Here is a 20,000-nt window from a genome sequence, read left to right as displayed (position 1 = left end):
GGATTAATAAAAGAAATTAGAATGCGAAGTGAAGATGAGAAATTGGATTCCTGAATACCATTTGATAACCATGATGAAGCATTTAATGCAAGCGTGACGTTATGAATATTAGAATTAATAATTTGAATATTAAGGGTGCTCTGTGTGATGGGGTACCTAAAGATCTAGATATGGACAGACCTGCAGACTGGCTTGATAGAGATGTATAGATAGTTATGCCTTCCCAGAGAAACCCAAAACCACTAATGTGACTTATTGCTTAATCTAAAGGGGATTCAGGGAATTATTTTAAGATCTGCAAATTTCTTCAGAAGAAAGTAGGAACTATCACACCTGGAGATATATCTTTGGAAAGAACAGCTACCTCATACATGTAATCTGTTTTAATATTTGATTTAAAGACAAATAATGATGATATAATGTTGGATGTCAAACACCATTTAAACTTTAGGTATGGAATTGGAGTAGTTTTTAATAGAGACATATGAATTTACAGAAGAGGAGATACTGGCCATGTCTATTAACATTGTGGAAAGTGCAAAAAGTACCTGGAACATCAATGATTATCCTCACTTTCCAGGATACTGATATGCCTTTCCACGTTGGCATCGTAAATTAAAGTTTGACCTTTTAAATGAAAGCCACTGCAATAATTTAATTGTTTTAGATTTGGGCATCCCTCTAAATTTAAAAAGAAAATAAAAAATCTGTAGCACTTACTTTGAGCTTTGCCATGGAAAATATACACTTAAGGCCAGATGTTTAAAATGCAATTTGAATCATAAGTCTATTGATCGTAGCTACTAGCAATATACGTTACAAGAGGCTGCTCTCAATAAATCCAGTATGGAACTTGTAAGTGTGGAGCATGCCAGGAGACTATTGAATAAATCAACTAGCTATGCTAAGCATGGAAATCAGGAAGAAAAATGTGACAGGAGACATTCAACCCACCTATTACTGCTGGTAGTTCCCAAAAAAGAAATACACCATCTGATTACAATGCATAATAAGGCAAGAATATCATCTAAGGCTTTGCCCACCGCTATTAAACCTTTGTCCCCCATTACAAAGGAAATTACTAACCTCTCTCAGGCTATATCTTTGCCTGATTTGATGGAGGTTTCACTTAAAAAAGAGTTATCAGGTGCACCTGTCAGCCTAGTGGGGAAGATGCTTAAACCTGATAACTCACCACCACTTAATTAGAAAAGAGAGAGACCTCCATCTCTCTCACCCCCTTCCATTAAGAATACCAAAGTTATGACATCAAATAGATTTGATTTTTTGTCTTAGTATTTCAGATCAACAAGAAAACTACCTGATAAAAAGTTTAAGTTGAGCTCCACCCTCCCCCTCAACAGTTAGGTCAAAAGGACATGAAGGAAAAGACATGTAGGAAAAGACATGTAAAACTTAATTTATCAAGACCCTCTCTAAAGAAGCCTACAGGAAGTAATGTTAGCTGAAAAATTGCTAATGGGAAGACTTCATCCAAGGTGTCTTCCAGAAAATAAACCACATTTATTTTTTACATTTTGCAATGGAATTGTCACAGTTTAATGGCCAAATTTGAAAAACTTAAGCTCCTCATTCATGAGCACTCGCCTATAAGTGTATATGTACAGGAGAGCAAGCTTGATGCTAATACTCCTTGTCCTGGAGAGTATGTTAGTGATAGACACCATATGATCAACAAGCAGGCAACCTTGGCTAAAGTCTTATACAAGTTCGTTTAGGTATTCTCTAAATATCTTTGCCTATTTGTAACCCTCTACAGGCAGTGGTTGTACAAATTTATATATGGAGAAAATACACAATTTGCTTTCTATTTTCTTTTCAAATGACAACATCGCATTTAATACTCTAGTAGAGGCGATTCAAAAACTCCCTCGACCTTTTCTTACCGAGAGATTTGAATAGTAGACATCCTTTATAGGGTGATGTTTTAGCAAACAAAAGTGGCAACATTATATCAACAATTATGGAAAAAGAAGATGTAGGACTCCTTAATACAAGAGAGCCAACACACTCATATTCAGAGACATATCTTGTCATGCATTGACCTTTTAACTGCTAGCTCTAACTGCCTTCTTTACTTTGATTGGAAAACATTAGATGATTGGCATACTAGTGATCATGCACCAATTAATCTAAACACCAACAATAATTCACCCTAACAGAAATCACCATGATGGAACCTTGATTGTCAGAACTGAGTGCCGTACACTGAGCCACAAGAAAGTTTTTAACTCGATTGCGTAGATACCGTACAGAGGGTAATTTAATAATTTACAAGAAATATAGAGTATAGGGCCATCGCACAATGAATGAAACTAGGCACCAGTCTTGGATGTCTCTTGTTTCCTCAGTCAACAATAAAACACCTCCATCTTCTGTATGAAGGAAAGTAAAAAGATAAAGAGGACAATTTTTCTCTAACCAACCATCAGTATTAAAGATGAGTAGTCAATATGTAACTGGAATAACCAAGGTTAGCAATGCATTGGCCGATCATTTCTCCAATGTATCATGCAAGCATGAAATAGCTCCTTGTCATGCAAGCGTGAAGCATCGAAGAACAGGAACTGTTAAATTTTACAAAAGGAAAGGAGGGATTTTGCAATGGTCCTTTTACTGAAATTGAATTTTATTCTGCACTTTCCACTTACAATGAGACAGCCCCTGGTCCCAATGGAATTCCATATGCAGTGATTAAACATGTACCCAAGTGACTTATTTATTTTAAATGACCGCGGAGGTAGCAGCAGTAGGGGATTCAGCATTATGAAGCTTCATCTGTGGTGGATAATGTGGGAGGGTGGGCTGTGGCACCCTAGCAGTACCAGCTGAACTCGGTTGAGTCCCTTGTTAGGCTGGAGGAACGTAGAGAGTAGAGGTCCCCTTTTTGTTTTTGTTTCATTTGTTGATGTCGGCTACCCCCCAAAATTGGGGGAAGTGCCTTGGTATATGTTATGTTATGTATTAGAATATGGTATGATTACAGTTATCCAAGTGTTTGGGAACTAGCAATTATTATGGAATATTTAAAACCTGGTAAAGATATGTTTTTAGCAGCAAACTGTCAACCAATTGCATTTATATCTTGTTTATGTAAGAGCATTCTTTACTGGTAAAGAATGCTGCAGCTGAGTTGTTACCAAGAAGCTATCCCATCCTCTGTAATGATTTTTTTTTTATCAAGCATTAAGAGTTTGTTTTATGATGATTGGCAATAGGATTGGGATAGCTTAGATGGAAATAAGATGAGAGAAATAACCAATGTTGTTTCTCTTTGGTGGTATAACATAATGCTCTGAAAGTAGGAGACTACTCTTGGTTGTCTCCGCATTAATCACGCTCGGTTGACACACAAGTTTCTGATGACTGGGCAATATCAGCCATATTGGGACGACTTTGGTAACCCTAATAGTGAGGCATTTGTTTACCGAATGTCCCGTTTTTAGAACCTTGAGAAATAGATATTTGTTTGAGGCTTGAGGTGGGGATGGCAGTTTCTTCCTTGCCAAGATCCTTAGACATGACGCATCGTGCTGTGTTAGCGATATTTTTAGATTTATTTCAGAAGCAGGTCTTCTGAAAGCTATTTAACTTTACAAGGACATCTTTCCTTTTATTAATTTAAATTGAATTTCCTTTTATTCTTTATGTATAACAAATATCGGCGTCAATGACCTTAGTTGTCAGGATGCCAGAAAACTTGAAATCAATCAATCAATCACCATTCTGGTGACAAATTAGCTACTGGTGCTTTTAGGTCATCCCCATCCTTAGTATTTTAGTTGATGCAAGTGAGTGCCCTCTTCTCTGATGTGATTAGATATGGGTATAGGTTACAGAAAGGCTTCCTAATTCACTTTTCTTTCAAAATTGCCTCTTAAAGATAATTTATGTCCTTACTATGAGGCTCACTCTGCTTCTCGAAAGCCTAATGGATTCACAGTGAAAATACTTCTGAATAGCTTAAGTCTATCCAGGAGTACTACCTTTTACGCTTACCAATTACGCCTCCCTGGAAACATACAGAGATTGCTCTCTATAATTATTCTACTGGCTTTAAAGGCAACATGGTAAATGAAGAAATGCCATCTATCTTTTTGGAACATCCAGAACAGCCTAGTGGTGCTTGATTTATATTTATAGATGCCTCTAAATCCAGTGTTGGTATTTAATTTGTTTTACAATACTTTCAATTGTAAATGTGCACTCCCTTTAACATCACCTATTTTACAGTGCAGAGCTATTTGGTATTCTGACTGCTATTGAAAAAATAACAATAATGAAAGGGTAATTTTACCATTTTTAGTGATGTTAAAAGTGTCTTGCAAGCATTGACTGTATTTAATTCAACCAACCCTTTAGTTTAAAATTCTAGAGTGAGTATATATGTGTAGCACTACAGGTAAGGAAGTTAATTTAGCTGGGTTCCAGCTCATGTTGGTGTGTTAGGGAACAAGAGGCAGACGAATTAGCAGAAGAAGCAACAGACAAATGACTTCTTGGAAAATATCCACTTCCATGTAATACCTTTTCCCCTTATATCAAAAGATCTCTTGGGGATGTTCGGCAATATTATTGGAATTCTATTGATTTACAATTGCTATATCTCCATGGAAATATGATAATAAACCTAGAAGGTGTCAAACTGCCCCCTATTACCTAAGAATTTGGCACATTTTGTTCAACACGAGTTATTGATGACGGGCAGGTGCCAACCCTTCTGTGACGATTGCTTGGTTCCCCTATCTGTTTGGCATTTGGTGATTGAATGTCTCGGTCTTAAGGATATCAGAGAATGATTCCTCTTTGGACCTCGTTGTGAGGATGGCAGATACATCCTCACCAAGATTCTTTGTGAAGTTGTCTATGATGTCAGAAGCATTTTGTAGTTCATATTGAAAGCTGCTCTTACTTGTTTTTTGAGGTATATTAAATGTAAAATTATTTATTGTTATGCTATTTATTGGTTTTTTATTTCTTTATTTTTGTTCTTATATTATTAATTCTTTATTATTCATACTCCAATCGTCAGCAATGGTCATTGATGTTATAATGCCATATAATTACCAATCATTCATTCATTCCTTATTTGCTGTCCTTTCAAGCTAACAATACGGTGAATTTTTTATTCCTTCTATGAGGTTCATTCAATTTTACCTAAGCTTTATGGATTTAGAGTGAAACATCTAGATAATTAACATGAAACTTTCAAGGAGTGAGATACCTCCTTTTAAGTTACCAGTTAGCCGTCCCTGGGAAATTCCAAAAATTGCCTTTTGTAACTATTTTACTTGCTCTGATTCTACCCACCTTTCTGGAACATGCACAACAGCATAGGGATCCTGTATTTATAAATACAGATGGCTCCAAATCTAGAACTTGAGTTGGATTTGTGGTGTACAATAATTCTTTTAATTGTAAACAGGCTCCCCTTTTAGCATAACCATCTTTACAGCAGGGCTGCATGGTATTCTGACTGCTATTGAAAGATAACAAAAATGAAAGGGTAATGTTATAATTTTGGTGATGCAAAAGTTGTGTTGCACCAGAGATGTTTTTCTGTAAATATTTTATTTGTATGAAAAGAGAACATGATGACTTAAAAAAGAACTGTCTCTTTTTTTTATGGAACATGTTGATAAGCATAGAAAATCAATTGATGGCTCAAAATTTGATGTTGGCATTTGATTTGGAGCACTGTATACAATAGTGCTTTTAATTGTAGAGGTACTCTCCCTTTAGTATCATCTATATTTACTGCTGAACTATATGGTATGCTAACTGGTGTTGAAAAAAATATCATTAAAAGAGGAGGGGAATTTTACAATTTTTAGTGATGCAAGAAGTGTCCTACAAGCTTTACAAAATTTTAATTCCAGTAACCCTTTAGTTTTGAAGATTTTAGAGTAGCTCTTTATTAATTAGGCTGAGAGATTTAGCAGTTGAAGTTTGGTGGGTTCTGGCACACGTAGGTGTGTCTGGAAATGAGATGACAGATTTACTGGGAAAGAATGCTGCAGCCGAGTTGCTACCAAGAAGGTATCCCATCCTCTGTAATGATCTTTTACCAAGCGTTAAGAGTTTGTTTTATAATAAGTGGCAATAGCATTAGGGTAGTCTTGAAGGAAATAAGATGAGAAAAATAACGAATGATACCCCGAAAGTGGGAGACTACTTTCTCTCATCTTCACATTGGTCACACTCGGATGACACGAGTTTCTGATGACTGACCAACACCAGCCATATTGCGATGACTGTTTGGTACTCCTGACAGTGAGGCATTTGTTGATCAATTGCCCCACTTTTAGCACTATAAGAAATAGTTTTTTGTTTAATGCTTAAAATGAGGATAGAAGGTTCATCCTTGCCAAGATTCTTGGACAGGATGTGTTGTACTATGTTAATGGTATTTTTAGATTTATTTCAGAAGCAGGCCTTCTTAAAGCCATTTAACATTTATAAGGACATATTTGCTTTTATTGAATATCTTTTTATTCTATTTTTATAACAAATGATATTGGTGTCTGTGACTTTCGATGTCAGGGTGCCAGAAAACTCCAAATCAACATATCAGTTGGCATTAATGACCATTGATTTTATGATGCCAGATGATTATCAATCATTCCTTTACTCATTCCCCTAAGCTAAAAGCAAGTTACCTTTTATGCTTTGCTTTTAATTTGATGTACCACCATAGACATACTTTTCTATAAGAGGAATAGTGAGACCTTTGTATGGTTATATAAAACTCAATACTGTGCCTACCATAAGATTTAAAGAGATGCGGGTCAGGATCACCAATAAATAATTCCCTTGAAAAATCTACGCAATAGTTATTCACAAATCCAGAAGAACGCATCTCTAAAAGCTCAAAAGCCTAAATCTGGACAGTCTAAAGTATAGGGACTGTTGTCAATCCGACAGCAACACTAGACTGTAGACAAAGGAAGTATGTCCTGCCAAAGACATTAGTTTGCTCTCATTAACCACTAAATTGTCTTGTTACTTTACAAGAGGCGTAAGTCTATTGGAAGGAAAGAAATGGGAAATATTTTAGGCTTAAGAATAAACATTAGTAAGACTCTTAACTAACAGAGAAAAGCCATATAAACCTCAGTGGAGATTTTAGAAATAAGGAAGTGTGCAATTGGAAAAATATGCACCTCAGAAATTTTCCTTTATAGATTTAAAATCTTTTTAATGGTTTCTAGTTAGCCATCATTCTTTCGTAGGTTGGATATCAGAAGTAATATGTTCACAAAAGAAAAAATATTAGAAATTATATATTGATATGGAATAATTGTAAGGTAGTGAGAATTGAAATAAAATTTCAAATTTATTTGAAAACTTGGCTGCCCAGTTCAGGAGATACTCTACAGTATATTGTAACGTTTAGGATTCTTCCAGCAGAACTGGAGTTACGATAAAGTATCAACAAGGCAATTTTTGACGTAGTTATAAAGGTAACTTCCCTAGCATAATACGGTATTGACATCCAATATAATTTTGATCAGGAGAAATGGGGCTGATTCTTGAAAATAGAACTCTCAGTATTTGTTTGTTTTACTAACACTAATAAAAATGGGGATAATTGTACCATAATATTGCTTCTATTTTAGGTACGTTGATTTATTGTTGAAATGACTGTTTATTATTATTTTTCCTTATGAGATAAGGTTGTTAATTTTATTGATTTTCGTGTATCTTGATTAGTAGGAATAGTAATCATTACTCAGATCATGGTGTTTGTCAATGATTCTATTGAACAGGGCCAAAACATTTCTTTTTGAAGTGGGACCATATGGCACAACCAGTTCTCCATGAGCAATTTGGCATGGCAATTTTTGGCGTAGCCCATTCTGCCACAGATTCAGTAAAACGCAGAACTATTTTATCACTTTTTACGGTAAATTTTCTATTTGGAACTTTTTATTCTTTATTTTAAATTAACTTGGATCTTAAAGAAAACAACACAATAATATAATTATTTATATGAAGAACTACTTAACATAATACAATTATTTTAAGCATTTTTGTAGTAGTTTGCCATTATTTTTAATACACAATGATAAAGATTCTTAAAAGAAATGTTTACCGCTATACCAACGACATTTAGTCTGATCTGTCGACTCCCAACTTTGTTTCCTGAAAATCTTTTAAAGTTAAAAAAATGTAACCCATTATCGTCTCATCAACACTTTTGTTAAAACAGGTAAACGGAAAGTATTTATACAACGGGTATTTGTACATATTCAATAAATATGCCGCTGATGAAATAATACTATTTTGAAGATGTGATTGGAAGGAATATTGCAAAACATGCATTCACATTTGAAATAGGAATCTAATTAAACAAATAAATAAGGAAGAAAAATACTGTTACATTCTTCCTAAAATAAAATTGTCTCAACTTTGGAGTTAACAAAATAAAGTTTTTTTTTCAAGAGAAGACCATACTAAAATAATAGAAAGTATATAGGTAATAGTTAAGCAAGTACTAAGGAGTAAAAATTACTAATAAGGCACAGATTTTAGAAATATTTTTAACTATGCATTCATTCAAATACTTGGTATTTACATGAAATAGTTCTTTGTGCCATGATGGATATATGGTAGAAAGAGCTGCTCCAAAAAGGCCAAGCTAAATAGCTCGCTCACAGTTGGCTGCACCGAAGAGTCCTACTTTTTTATGTGTATAGTTTGAATTGGTTTGAGGATAATCATAGAGCAAAAATATGAAGTCAACGGCAGTTGTTAATGAAGAGAAACACAGTAACCTATGGAGGGCTTAAAATGTTACTGTTACTATACTGTACAAGCATATTTTTTAAATTAGATTTTCAACATATTAGATAAAAGATAAAGAGTATGATTTGTCTTAATGGGTCTATGGCAGAAAGGGCTGTTTTAAAAGGCTATGCCAAATCGCTTGCTCCAAGCTGGCTGCCCCAAGGGGTTATACTTCCTCTTTTTATATGGATAGTATCAATTGGCTGGAGGGTAAAACTTGTGCAAAAATAAAAAGCTAGCAGCAGTTGTTAATGATGAAAACCAAAGCAACTTATGGGGGACATTTAATATTGGAGTTACCCCTCAGACTTCCAGTGTGCAACGAGACAAGTTTCAACAGTTATATGAAAACAACAGTTCAGTATATAGAAAAAATGTGAAATAGATTAGAATCATATGTTCAGTTAAAGAAGTTAGGATAAAAGCTGTTTGTACATAGATTTTAAAAATTTACAATTTTTTATTGCTAGAAATTAATGTTAGTTCAAGAAATTTTGGGGGGTTCAACTTTAGAAAATATTTCCTTTTTATGTAGCTAGTGTTTCATTTAGGTAAATATTACATGTATAACCTTAAAGTGTTTTATTCCCTTCATGGTAATTTTCTTCTCTGACTGTCAGTGCTTTTATGGTGACATGCAGGTGTTTCATTGCAGCTGGGTGTGGTGTGTTTTCCAGGACTGGCTCATTCTGGCTTTGCAGCTGGAGAAGGCACGCTTTCCAAATCACTACTGGCGTGTGTAGAAGCCCGATCGTCCCTCCTCCCTTCTAGCAGACACAACAATACTGATATGCCTCTTATGGGTATTGGAGTGGGGGGGCTGGATCCTCCCTCCACAGTTCGTCGTTCTTATCATACCCAACCCTTTGAATCTCTCCCATCGTATTGTATGGAGACTGTGAATCAAGCTCCAACATCTCAGAAAAGAGATCTGTCACTTTGTAGTCAGCAGTCTTACTCTAAGATCTGTCGTGAAACTTCTACCACATTACAGCCAGTTGACCGCCTGAATTGTGATCCTCCACCATATCATGGTCATCATGAACTTTTACTTCAGCAAGCTGGAGCTTCTGGAATACAGTCATTACCTGCGCTGTCACATCCTGCTGAGCAGGGTGCTGTACTTCTTAGTAGTCCACCTCTTTCTCCCAATCTTGCCAGTGACATGCCTTTACCACGGCCACCAATGTGTCGTAATCCCCACCACCCAACTGTTGCATGCAGGAAATGCAACAGTGTTCGTACTAGTAATCGACAGAATGCTGCAATTCTTGTTCGCCGGGCTAACTCCAGCGCTGGTCAAGTCAACAGGAATTCTGCACCTGTTCCAGGAAGTCAAAGTTTACTAGATACTGACGATGCCCCTAGTATACTAGCTCGTCTACGTAGAGAGTGGCATTTAGGAAATATACCTCCTAAAGTAAAAACTCCATCAACACAGGCTACACCAGCTTCAAGTACAAGATCTCAACAAACTTCGACATGTAATACGAAATCTGGTAGTCAAGCAGAAAATGAAGTTGGTAAAAAAACTACAGATCAACAAAACGACTCACGAAATGTAGCATCGCCAACGAAAGTCTCAGAAATGGGGCACTTTTCACCTTCAGTTTCAAATACCTTATTATCACAAAACAGTATAAATTATGACAGTAATTCTAAATCTTCAGACAGTATTAACCAGTCAAAAGACTTTCAAAATAATTTATCAGTTGATATTTTGAGTAATCGTAATCCACTTCTAGTGTGTGTATCAGACAAGAATAGAAATATGTCACAGTCTCTCAATAACAGAATTGGTAATACTGATAAAGTTAATGAAAATAATGATAGAAATCAGGAAAATAATAATCAAGAAAGCAAAATTGAATTGGTTATTTTGGAAGACTCCGATCACCTCAAAACTCCTCAGAATACCAATGATAACTCCAAAAATTCATTAAAAAATGTTATTTGATATTTTGTGAAAGGTAAAGATGTATATCTCAAATACTTATTATCTTGAATTTCTTCAAAAAAATTTATCTTTATGGAGGACAGTTTGGTATCACCTTTGACCTTGAATAATAGGTCAATCTTGAAAGATATCCGTCCATTGTAGTTGTGTCATATTGTTTGTGAAATATTGTAAAGAAAGATACTTTTATACTCAAAATTATAGTACAGTCATACCTTACCATTCGCTTGGGTTAGGTAACAGACACGCCTGTGAAAACAACAATTAATTGATGCATTCTTACTAACTCCTCGACCCCTTTTTCTTCAGTATCACCAAAAGGAACTTGAGTATCTCGGTGATAAGGTGAAAGACAAAAGTAATAGTATTCATAGTTGTATAACACTAAATACAAGAACGCATTCAGTTACATAACACTACTGTAAATAGAAAAGACAAAAATCCATTATTGCTCAAGGACTTGAGAATTCAACTTATATAACAGAGTATATCTCAACTTACTCTCCCTTGTTATATAAATGAATATACTGTGCTGTATTTGGTCTTATGTAACTTAAATTTTTTCTTTTTGTCTTTTCAGTTAAGGTGCATTCCCTATTATTTTAGGTATGATTGTAAGGTAACTGAAAATTCATAAAAGCATTAAGTTATGCAAGACCAAACACATCATAGCATAGTCATGTTATGTAGTAGGGTAGAGTAAGATGGAATTGATACATTATGTAAGGGAATTTTTAAGTCATGTAATAAAGTTATGTCTTTTTTTTTTTTTCTATCAAGGCCTGTTCTGTATTTATTGTTTACAATTATGAATTAATACCCATTAATAATGGCTTATAGGATTCCTGAGCCCTCCTGCTAATATCAAACCTGCAAATGGTAAGGTCTGACTGTATATTCTATTTCAAAGTCATTAACTTTGAGAATCGCTGATTTTTATTAGAGACTTTGACAAGCAGTAGGATCGTCAGTTTAGGTCGTTAAACTGTGACAAGAACTATTCTCAAGTACAGCATCATAGAAGGTAAATATTTTATGTACTGTAGTTTCTTGTTTATGTTAAATAAACCATTATTTATATGTGAATCTCCCCTGTTGTTCATGTTACTTTTTCTCCAGAAGATCGTTTTATCGATGTCTATCCCCCCAAATATTAAAAAATGTTCCCATTTTCTTTCCCCTCAAAAGATACATGGCCCCCACCCTGGTAAAGTAATGAAACAATCCAGTGGCTAATGGTAAGAAGCGCACTAAGAGTTACCCATTCTTCAGTTTTCTCTGTCGCATTGTCTTGTCAAGACATCTATTGCCCTTTCCATATTGTGATAAGGTTTTATTGAATTTTAAATTTATATCTTTGTTCGGTTACCATTGCAGTACATTGAAACCATTGGATTTTAAATAACAGCTCTGAGCACCTCAGTATCTAACTGTCCAGGAGTCATGTTCCAAATTAGTGTTTATGGAACCGGAGGGTATACTGTACACTGCAGAGGTAAACCACCTTTGTTAACAGAACGGCTGCCATTCATTGATTATAAGAGCTGAAAAAAAAAGTAATTTTTAGTTCAAGGAATTACAGAGAGAATAGTTTATTTTGGGATTGTTAATGATCTGACATGCCATGCATGCATACCAGTTAGTATTCAACCTGTTATTCGCAAAGGCTAGTGAGCCTTCTCCTGTAGGCAGTAAGTCTGTCTTGTCTGCCCGATTACTTACAATACCCTAACTTTCATAGTTGGGTCCAGTGGTCATCACTATGTATAAGTGTTGAGCCTGTTGTTCTATTGAATGAGAATCTGTTGAACATAATTGATAGTCGTATCCCTTCTCATGTGCTAAAATAGAGTGAAAGACAAACCTTGGTTCAATGATCATTGTAAACTTGCTTATTTGGAGAAGCAGGAGGTCTATCATCTTTGGAAGAGTAATATCAGAATTGACTTGGAATAACTATAATTAGCTAAGAGCTGTTGCTCAGAGAGTTTATGCTTTAACTGAAAAGAAATACTGTACAATTGTGCTATAAGTGAAACCTGTTCTGTTACAACTCAGGAACGTAATTGGTTGGCTACCCTTACTTAAATCTGCACTCTTTGGTGTAGATGTATCAATTCCTCCTTTATTAAAACCACATGGCTCTGTCCTTTATTGTTCAAAGGAAAATGCAACCCTTTTGGCTGATGTCTTAAACACCAGTCAGACTAATGAAAAATTCGATCTTCCTCATTCCTGTTTTGCTGAGGCTAAACTAACAACAGTAGTTTGACTTTTCAGTCCCATGAAATTAAAACACATTTGATGAACCTTGATGCTTACGGAGGTGTAGACCCAAATGGTATTTTTCCTTTGGTTTTTACAAAGGCGCTTATTTCTTAGCTCTTAAGTTTTCTATCATTTTCTCCAAGTTAGCAAAAAAAGGTTCTCTTTGCACGCGTAGGGAAATTGGTAACGTTACTCCATTAGATAAATGTGTTTATGGTGGTAGCTCTAGCTCCACCGATTACCACCTAATTTCCATAACTTCCATATCATCTAAAGGTTTTGAACGTCTTTTGGCTAAATGTCTAAATAGGTGTGCTGAAAGTAATAATTTGTTTCCTAGTTTGCAATTTAGCTTTGGCAAAAGCCTTGGGGCCTGTGATGCCCTTCTTACAATTTCCAATGCATTGCAGAATTCTATTTATTGTGGTCAAGAAGTTCGTATGATTGACGCAGATTTTGGTTGATCATGAGGCCCTTATTTGTAAACTCAAGCAGTTAGGAGTAGGTGGGTCTTTTCTTAGAGTCATTATTGAATTTTTAGTAATAGATTACAAAGAGTTGTTGCTTATGGGCCCCTTCGTGAGTATAGGAATGTGATATCTGATGTTCTTGGCCCATTACTTTTTATACTATATGCACATACTGTACACTATGTGGTTTGGTGTAGGAAACAATCTTGTTACATGTGCAGACTAACACCAGTTGTAAATAAAATCAGTGATTAAAGGTAAAGGTGTCTGGTTTTAATTCTAATATCATCAGAATAGATGCTCACCAGATAGTCAGTCAGGAAAGCCCAATTCCCCCCCCCCCCCCTCCAAACCTGTGGTGCCCAAACACTGCAGTGACTTCCCCTGTAAAAAGCTTAAACTTATGGTTCCAGACTGGGATCAATCTGCTACCATGCAAATGCCAGGCGAGCCAGTTACCACTGTAATAGTTGGAGGCTAGTTAGGACTTAGTGCACTGGAAATCTTATGATGAAACTAACTTCTAATGTTTTTAAGGTACGTTCTGATGTGGCTTTTTCATCAAAGTATTCAGACAGCTGTTTCAAAAATATACAGCACATAAATCTTAATTTCTTAATTTCTCGGTGAATAAGAATCATTAAATGGCTATCACTTTCTATGAGAATGGCTACTGCACTTGGTTTAAAGTTTCATTAAACTGTCTAATTAGTTTAAACTCAGTTGTTTGCTTGTATAAGATTAATCCGTCACCTAACCTTATTATAGAATATACTGTAATGCCATCTTTCAAGTCCACCATTACACTTATGAATTAAAATCTGTAATGCATGGTCTGCAAGATAATTAATCATGGCCCTTTGTGTATAAGAATATGGGAAGTGTTATTTAAATGAGTTAATCCTAGTGTTTCAGAAAAAAACAAAATCTTTGAGCAGAGAAGGCTAGACTCCTTTGTTTATTGAGGAAATGATGACAGTACTGCCACTCCAAACATGGCCTTTGCTACAACCTTAATAGTTTGATACCTGTTATATTGGGATTTTAATGCCAAGAAATAACCTATGAAAACCTCACAAGTCAACTTAGTTCAAAATTGAGGGTAATATTTTTAGGGCCTAACCTACACAGTTTCAACCCTAACCAAAATGCTCAAGTGGTAAGTAGGGGGTCATTAGTAATGGCTCTGGTGATATGGTTTATACCAGTTTCAGATCCCCTCGCAAATCCCACAAATTTTGCATTTACTCAATCAGCAGCTGCCATGTACTCTTAAGATGTTTACATTCTGTGCATTAAGATGTCTTTTCCTGGTGAATTTTGCAAATATTGCCTGGAATATGCACAGGTATTATTCCTTGGAGAACATTATCCGCATTCCCTTTGTGTATCGTGTCATGAGGAATATTGTGATTTTTATTAATCGTTGTGAAGAGAGTATTTCACGTACCACTAGTTAAAAAGTATGTTGCAATGGATACCAATCAAGTTAACAGTTCCAAGGGCAAAAGGAACCGTGTAGTTAGTTCAGGGAGAAGCCGGGCAAGACTAGACTAGTTGATTATAACGGGAATGATGATGATGATGATAACATATCTTCACCGTTGTACAACACACAAGTTTAGCTATGTTTTGTTAGTGATGAGCTTTGCAAGCTCTTGACTTTACTTGCTTCCTTTATTAAAATTCAGAAGTCCAAAGAATCCTCACTTAATAATGGTAATTCTGATCATTCACACCCCGTTGCCAAACCTAACCATAACTCCAAAGATCAATCAAATATTAATGATATTTCATTTAATAAGGTCAATCTAATATTAACAGCATTTCATTCAAACTCAAAAGTGTAACACAGAGTCTCAGAATCTTTATACACTTTAGTGCCTTCTGCTGCTAAACCTTTGCAAAATCATTATCCTAGTCACTCTATAAGACAACTAGATTGTGAGGCAAAACACCGAGTGGGTTGTCTAGGCCCTAATATCCCTCCACTTGCCAAAATAAGCTTTTTTCATCGGTCTCATATTACTGATGTGGATGGCATGGCATATTGTATGATTTCTTTAAATTCAAAGGGGGCAAAGAGTTTCAACTAAAATTGATCCTTTTGATTATGTTTCAAATGACAGTGTATGCCGTTCACTTGCAAGCTCGGCCATTAACTTCTCTCACAAAAACGTTAACAAGGTTAATGTAGGCTACTACTACATCCAAAACCAAAATGAGTATACGAATGCATTCCTGCAGCTATCCCCTTTCCAATGGTAAAAAAAAAAAAAAAAACAGAAATCTGCCAATTTTCATTTGGCTTCTCCTACAGAATAGGAGAATGAGGAAAAGGAGAACCGAACTCAGAAACAGACAAATGTGAGGAAGTATTATCTCTTCAATCTTTGCGTAACTTTATTCCTAAGATATACCCTAATGAATTTATTGAAATAAGTTCAGAAGACACTTATTCTACCAAATCAGAAAAAGTGGCTGCTACTTAGACGGTTTACACACCTCAACTCTCCAATGTTATTTTGGATAGATTAAAATAATGTTCTCAGTTTCAGAAAAAGGGTGGCAATTCAGGTTCACATTTAGCCTAGTGCTTATACCCTCTTTAACACTAACATTCTAATTTGTGTTAGACTAATCAATTGGAAGACCCAGGCCGAGAATTGGCCGAGGACTATGACGCGCAAAGTAGGCGATGATGAATGGAGAAATATTGAATTAAAAGCTCAAGATAGAGACGACTGTCAAAATCTAACCGAGGCCCTTTGCGTCAATAGGCGTAGGAGGAGATGATGATAAATCAGTTAGCTGGCCTCGTCTTGGATTGTGATGTAGTAACCAGTCTTGATCCAATCATTGCGTTTCACAAAATGAAATCTCTAAATTCAGTTTATGCAACTTGGTTAACTAAAGATATATCATCTTTAAGTGAGCAAATAAAGAGTGTCATCTAGGCCCTTTTATTATATAGGTTATTTCTAATCTTGTAGAAGAGAAATTTTGCATATCAGGATTCAGGTGTAGGTTTAGATTATCTGATTTGCTTAGATGAAATTGTGTCAGATGGGACCTCCAAAACCTTATGAGCCTTTGTGTGTTTTGTGATTTAAGAAAAGTGAACAGATATGTACATCTATGATAGGTTTTGTATCAGAGGCACAAAAATAAAAAGATAAAACTTGAAAACCTTTCATAGAACAGTATGATGGTCCATTCCACCAAATCCCAGCAGGGGGAAGACAGTCCAATGTCATCCACGTATGGGAAAGACTACTGCACAGTGTACTGCCTAACCTGTGGTTATTGATTGTCCTCTTTAATTCTTAAAAGACAGTCTACCTTTATTTTCTTGTAAAAAATAGTTGGTTCATTTTTATGAGGGCCAGTGTAAGAATGTAGAAATAACTAGAACTAGCTAGCTACATGTTAAAACTTTTAATTTGTGCTTTTAGGGGAAAAAAATCCTTTTAAGGTGTCCTTTGGAAAAGAATTTCCAATCTCAGTTTAATTTGGTACTCAACCATCTGGGATTAGACATCTAATTCAAGTATCAGAACATGGGAAACTTTCCAATATAAATTGAACAGTTTAACTCTCAGTAGTGTACAAATTGTCTTGTATATGGGCTTTGAGAGCTAAAGTTTATTGTCTTTTTTTCATTCATTCAGAGCTAGTTTGTTTTATGACCAAGAGTCAGTTACAATTTATTGTTATTTTCTTAGAAAGTTGTTAGTTCTTCAACTAAAAATAGTGGTTCTTGTTGAGTAAGAAATGTTCAGTATATTTTGAACATACTTTGAACACTGCAGGGAGTGCCACATTTGATAGGGGAGATTAGAATGTCAATTCATTCTCTTCCCAAAAGACATTTTATATTTGTTTTAAGAATTTTTGGCTCAGGAAATCACCGAATTTGGGTCTAATTCTTGTATAAACTTTATAGGTCCTAGAATCTAGGAGTAACTCTACATCTCTTAAATTTTGCAAAAAATGGCAAAGAATTCTAGAGACAAATTAATAATGTACTGTACTGTACTTGTTTGGTATTAGATGGATATTATGTTGAGAAATCCTTACTCTTATTGAGATTCTTGGCTGCCAGTTCTTATAGTGCCTGCTGCTGTGCCTGCCTTTCTAAGCTATTTTTTCTTATTCCAAATATCATTAGGAAAGCATGTGAAGGCCTATTAGGAAATTATTTATGTGATCTTCCTATTATAGGCCTACTGAATCTAGAATTCTAATTGGGTTATACATGCAGAAAAAAAAATGTACCCGGTACTCATCTTTTTCCATCACTGACATCCTACCTCCATCAGAATGTGGGAGTTTGTAATATGAACACCCGGGGAAGTTCATAGAAATAGAAAATGTTAATAATACAGTTTTCATTGCTATACTCGCCGGATGTTCACATACATACCCACACACTGACTTGCGATGTCAAGGAATAGGGAATACTTGTGACTTCAAAATTAAAGAATGTAATTCCTAGCAAGCTACTAACCATTAGCTGCTGAATTGTCTCATTACATTACTGGAGGCTTGTATCTTTTGTAAAGGAAAGAAAATGGGAAACTTTAGATACATTGGCTGTGTTGGTAAACGTTGATAAAATGAGCATCAGGAGAAGAAGTAATATGAGCATTTGAGTATGAAATAAAAGTATGTTATTGTTAAAATTCGGTTTTCGACTGTCATAGTAAATATTTAGATGTGTAGTTTCCTAATTCACAAGCCCCTGTGAGCAAAACAAGTGAAACTTTAATTACCTGGAATTTCTAGAAAAATGTTCAGATCTTTTGATGTAAACTAATGTAACTTTTACCCAAGTTAAGCTTATTGTTCTTTTATATCATTTTAAAGTACATCATGATTTCTTCCTTTTTACCTTACTTGCTGAGGTTGTATTTTTTGCTGCTGGAACATATGTTATGTGTTATAACTGAGCAATAATTTTCAAATGAATTCAATTTATTCAATTTTGTTTTGGTGCTATATTAAGTCATTTTATGCTTTGGAAAATATTTTTAGTTAGAATAGAAAGGAAAGTGATTTTCTGTAGTTAGTTTCTTCTTCTCCATAGCCTTTTCCTTGTTTTATCTGATTATTTTTTAGCTTTTGGCTTGCAACTTCCTTTAAAAATTATACAGCTTTTGTCTTTAAACCTAAGTAAGTTCATATATTGCTGATATTGCTACCTCTTTATCTGTATATGTTAATTTTATTTAAGCCTTAAAGCTTGGAAGAATATATGGAAAGTTATTTGATAGCATGTTTAATGATTGTGCTACATGAGAAGAAAAATGCTTGTCAAGCCTGAGTACTGTAATTGAAATGTATAGCTTAAGCAAGGGTAGTTAATGTTAAAAAAGCCTTGGAGTTAAAATATATACAGTAACTAAAGTAAAATCATTGCTGCTCAGGGGTAGAATATGAAGTGCCCCAAAATTGATGTATTGTTAGTTTTGCAATTTATTATTACTGATATCAACAATACTTCAATGGTTAGAATGGTCTTTTTCCATAATTTATCTGTTTAATTCTCTCTAGACATCCAATGGAATCTGGTATTTGGAAAAGAGTGAACCAAGTAGATTTTTTATCATTTCATATGGTATCCTAAGAAGTTAAGCATATTACCGTAAATGGCTATACCAAATTTGAATTTAATATTCACTTAATTCTATAGGCTTTGAAGGCTGCCTGAAACCCGAGATTGGTAATAATGTTTATCTATCATACAATTTAATGTTAAATGGTATTTTTGTATTTTGTATACCACCTATGAAACCACAAACATTTTCATGCATGTTGTGGTAAGCCATTTGAAATAGAAAAATGTGATTTACCAGATGGAGTGAAATTGTTAATAGCAACTATATAGTACTGTACACCTTAAGGTAAGTATTTAACTGCTAATAGATATATATTTTGTGGGTTCACATTTGTGACTGTAAAATGTTGTTTATGCCATGGTATATGTACCTTAAAATTCAGATCATACAATTATGAGTTTTGTATCAAATTGGCTAAGATTGTGTGAATTTGTGATATGGTACTTGGTTTAATGGCTAAAATTTCCAGACCTAGGACAGTTTGGTATTACGAGTGTTGGTCGTAGGTACATTTGGAAGTGTCTCCATCTTGAGGACAATTTGGTAGTAATTTTACAACCCTGGAACAATTTGATATTTAGTCTAAAAACTAAAAATAGTTTTATATTTAATCTCCAACACTAGGACATATTCTATGAAGTCTCTGTCCCAAGTGAAGTTTGGTATTAAGAATCTGCAATCCCAAAAACGGTTTGGTATTAAGGGGCCATCAGGCCAGGTTTTAATTAATTGTTTCAATGAATCTTACCTGTGGTTCATCTTGCTTCCTTGATGACGCTCTCTTTTTTTCTGTCTACCATTAAAAGATAAAAATATTTTCCTCTCTCTCTCTCTCACCCCATTTGCCTTACCCCAAGTATGTTAGGGTTGGGC

General features: G+C 35.0%; 1 protein-coding gene across 1 annotated transcript in view; it reads left to right on the top strand.

Moving 5' to 3' along the window:
• LOC137629546 (serine-rich adhesin for platelets-like) overlaps positions 1 to 19,696 on the top strand; it is a 204,555-nt gene extending 184,859 nt beyond the window's left edge. Inside the window, 1 exon segment of the mRNA XM_068360967.1 lies at positions 9,467 to 19,696. Within this exon segment, the coding sequence (XP_068217068.1) occupies positions 9,467 to 10,768 (1,302 nt within the window). The 3' untranslated portion in view covers positions 10,769 to 19,696.
• Positions 19,697 to 20,000: the final 304 nt, after the last annotated feature.

The sequence above is a fragment of the Palaemon carinicauda genome, chromosome 37 (assembly GCF_036898095.1).
Source record: "Palaemon carinicauda isolate YSFRI2023 chromosome 37, ASM3689809v2, whole genome shotgun sequence".
Taxonomy (NCBI): Eukaryota; Metazoa; Arthropoda; class Malacostraca; order Decapoda; family Palaemonidae; genus Palaemon; species Palaemon carinicauda.
The sequence above is the reverse complement of the archived record's forward strand: the minus strand, read 5'-3'. Positions and strand labels throughout refer to the sequence as shown.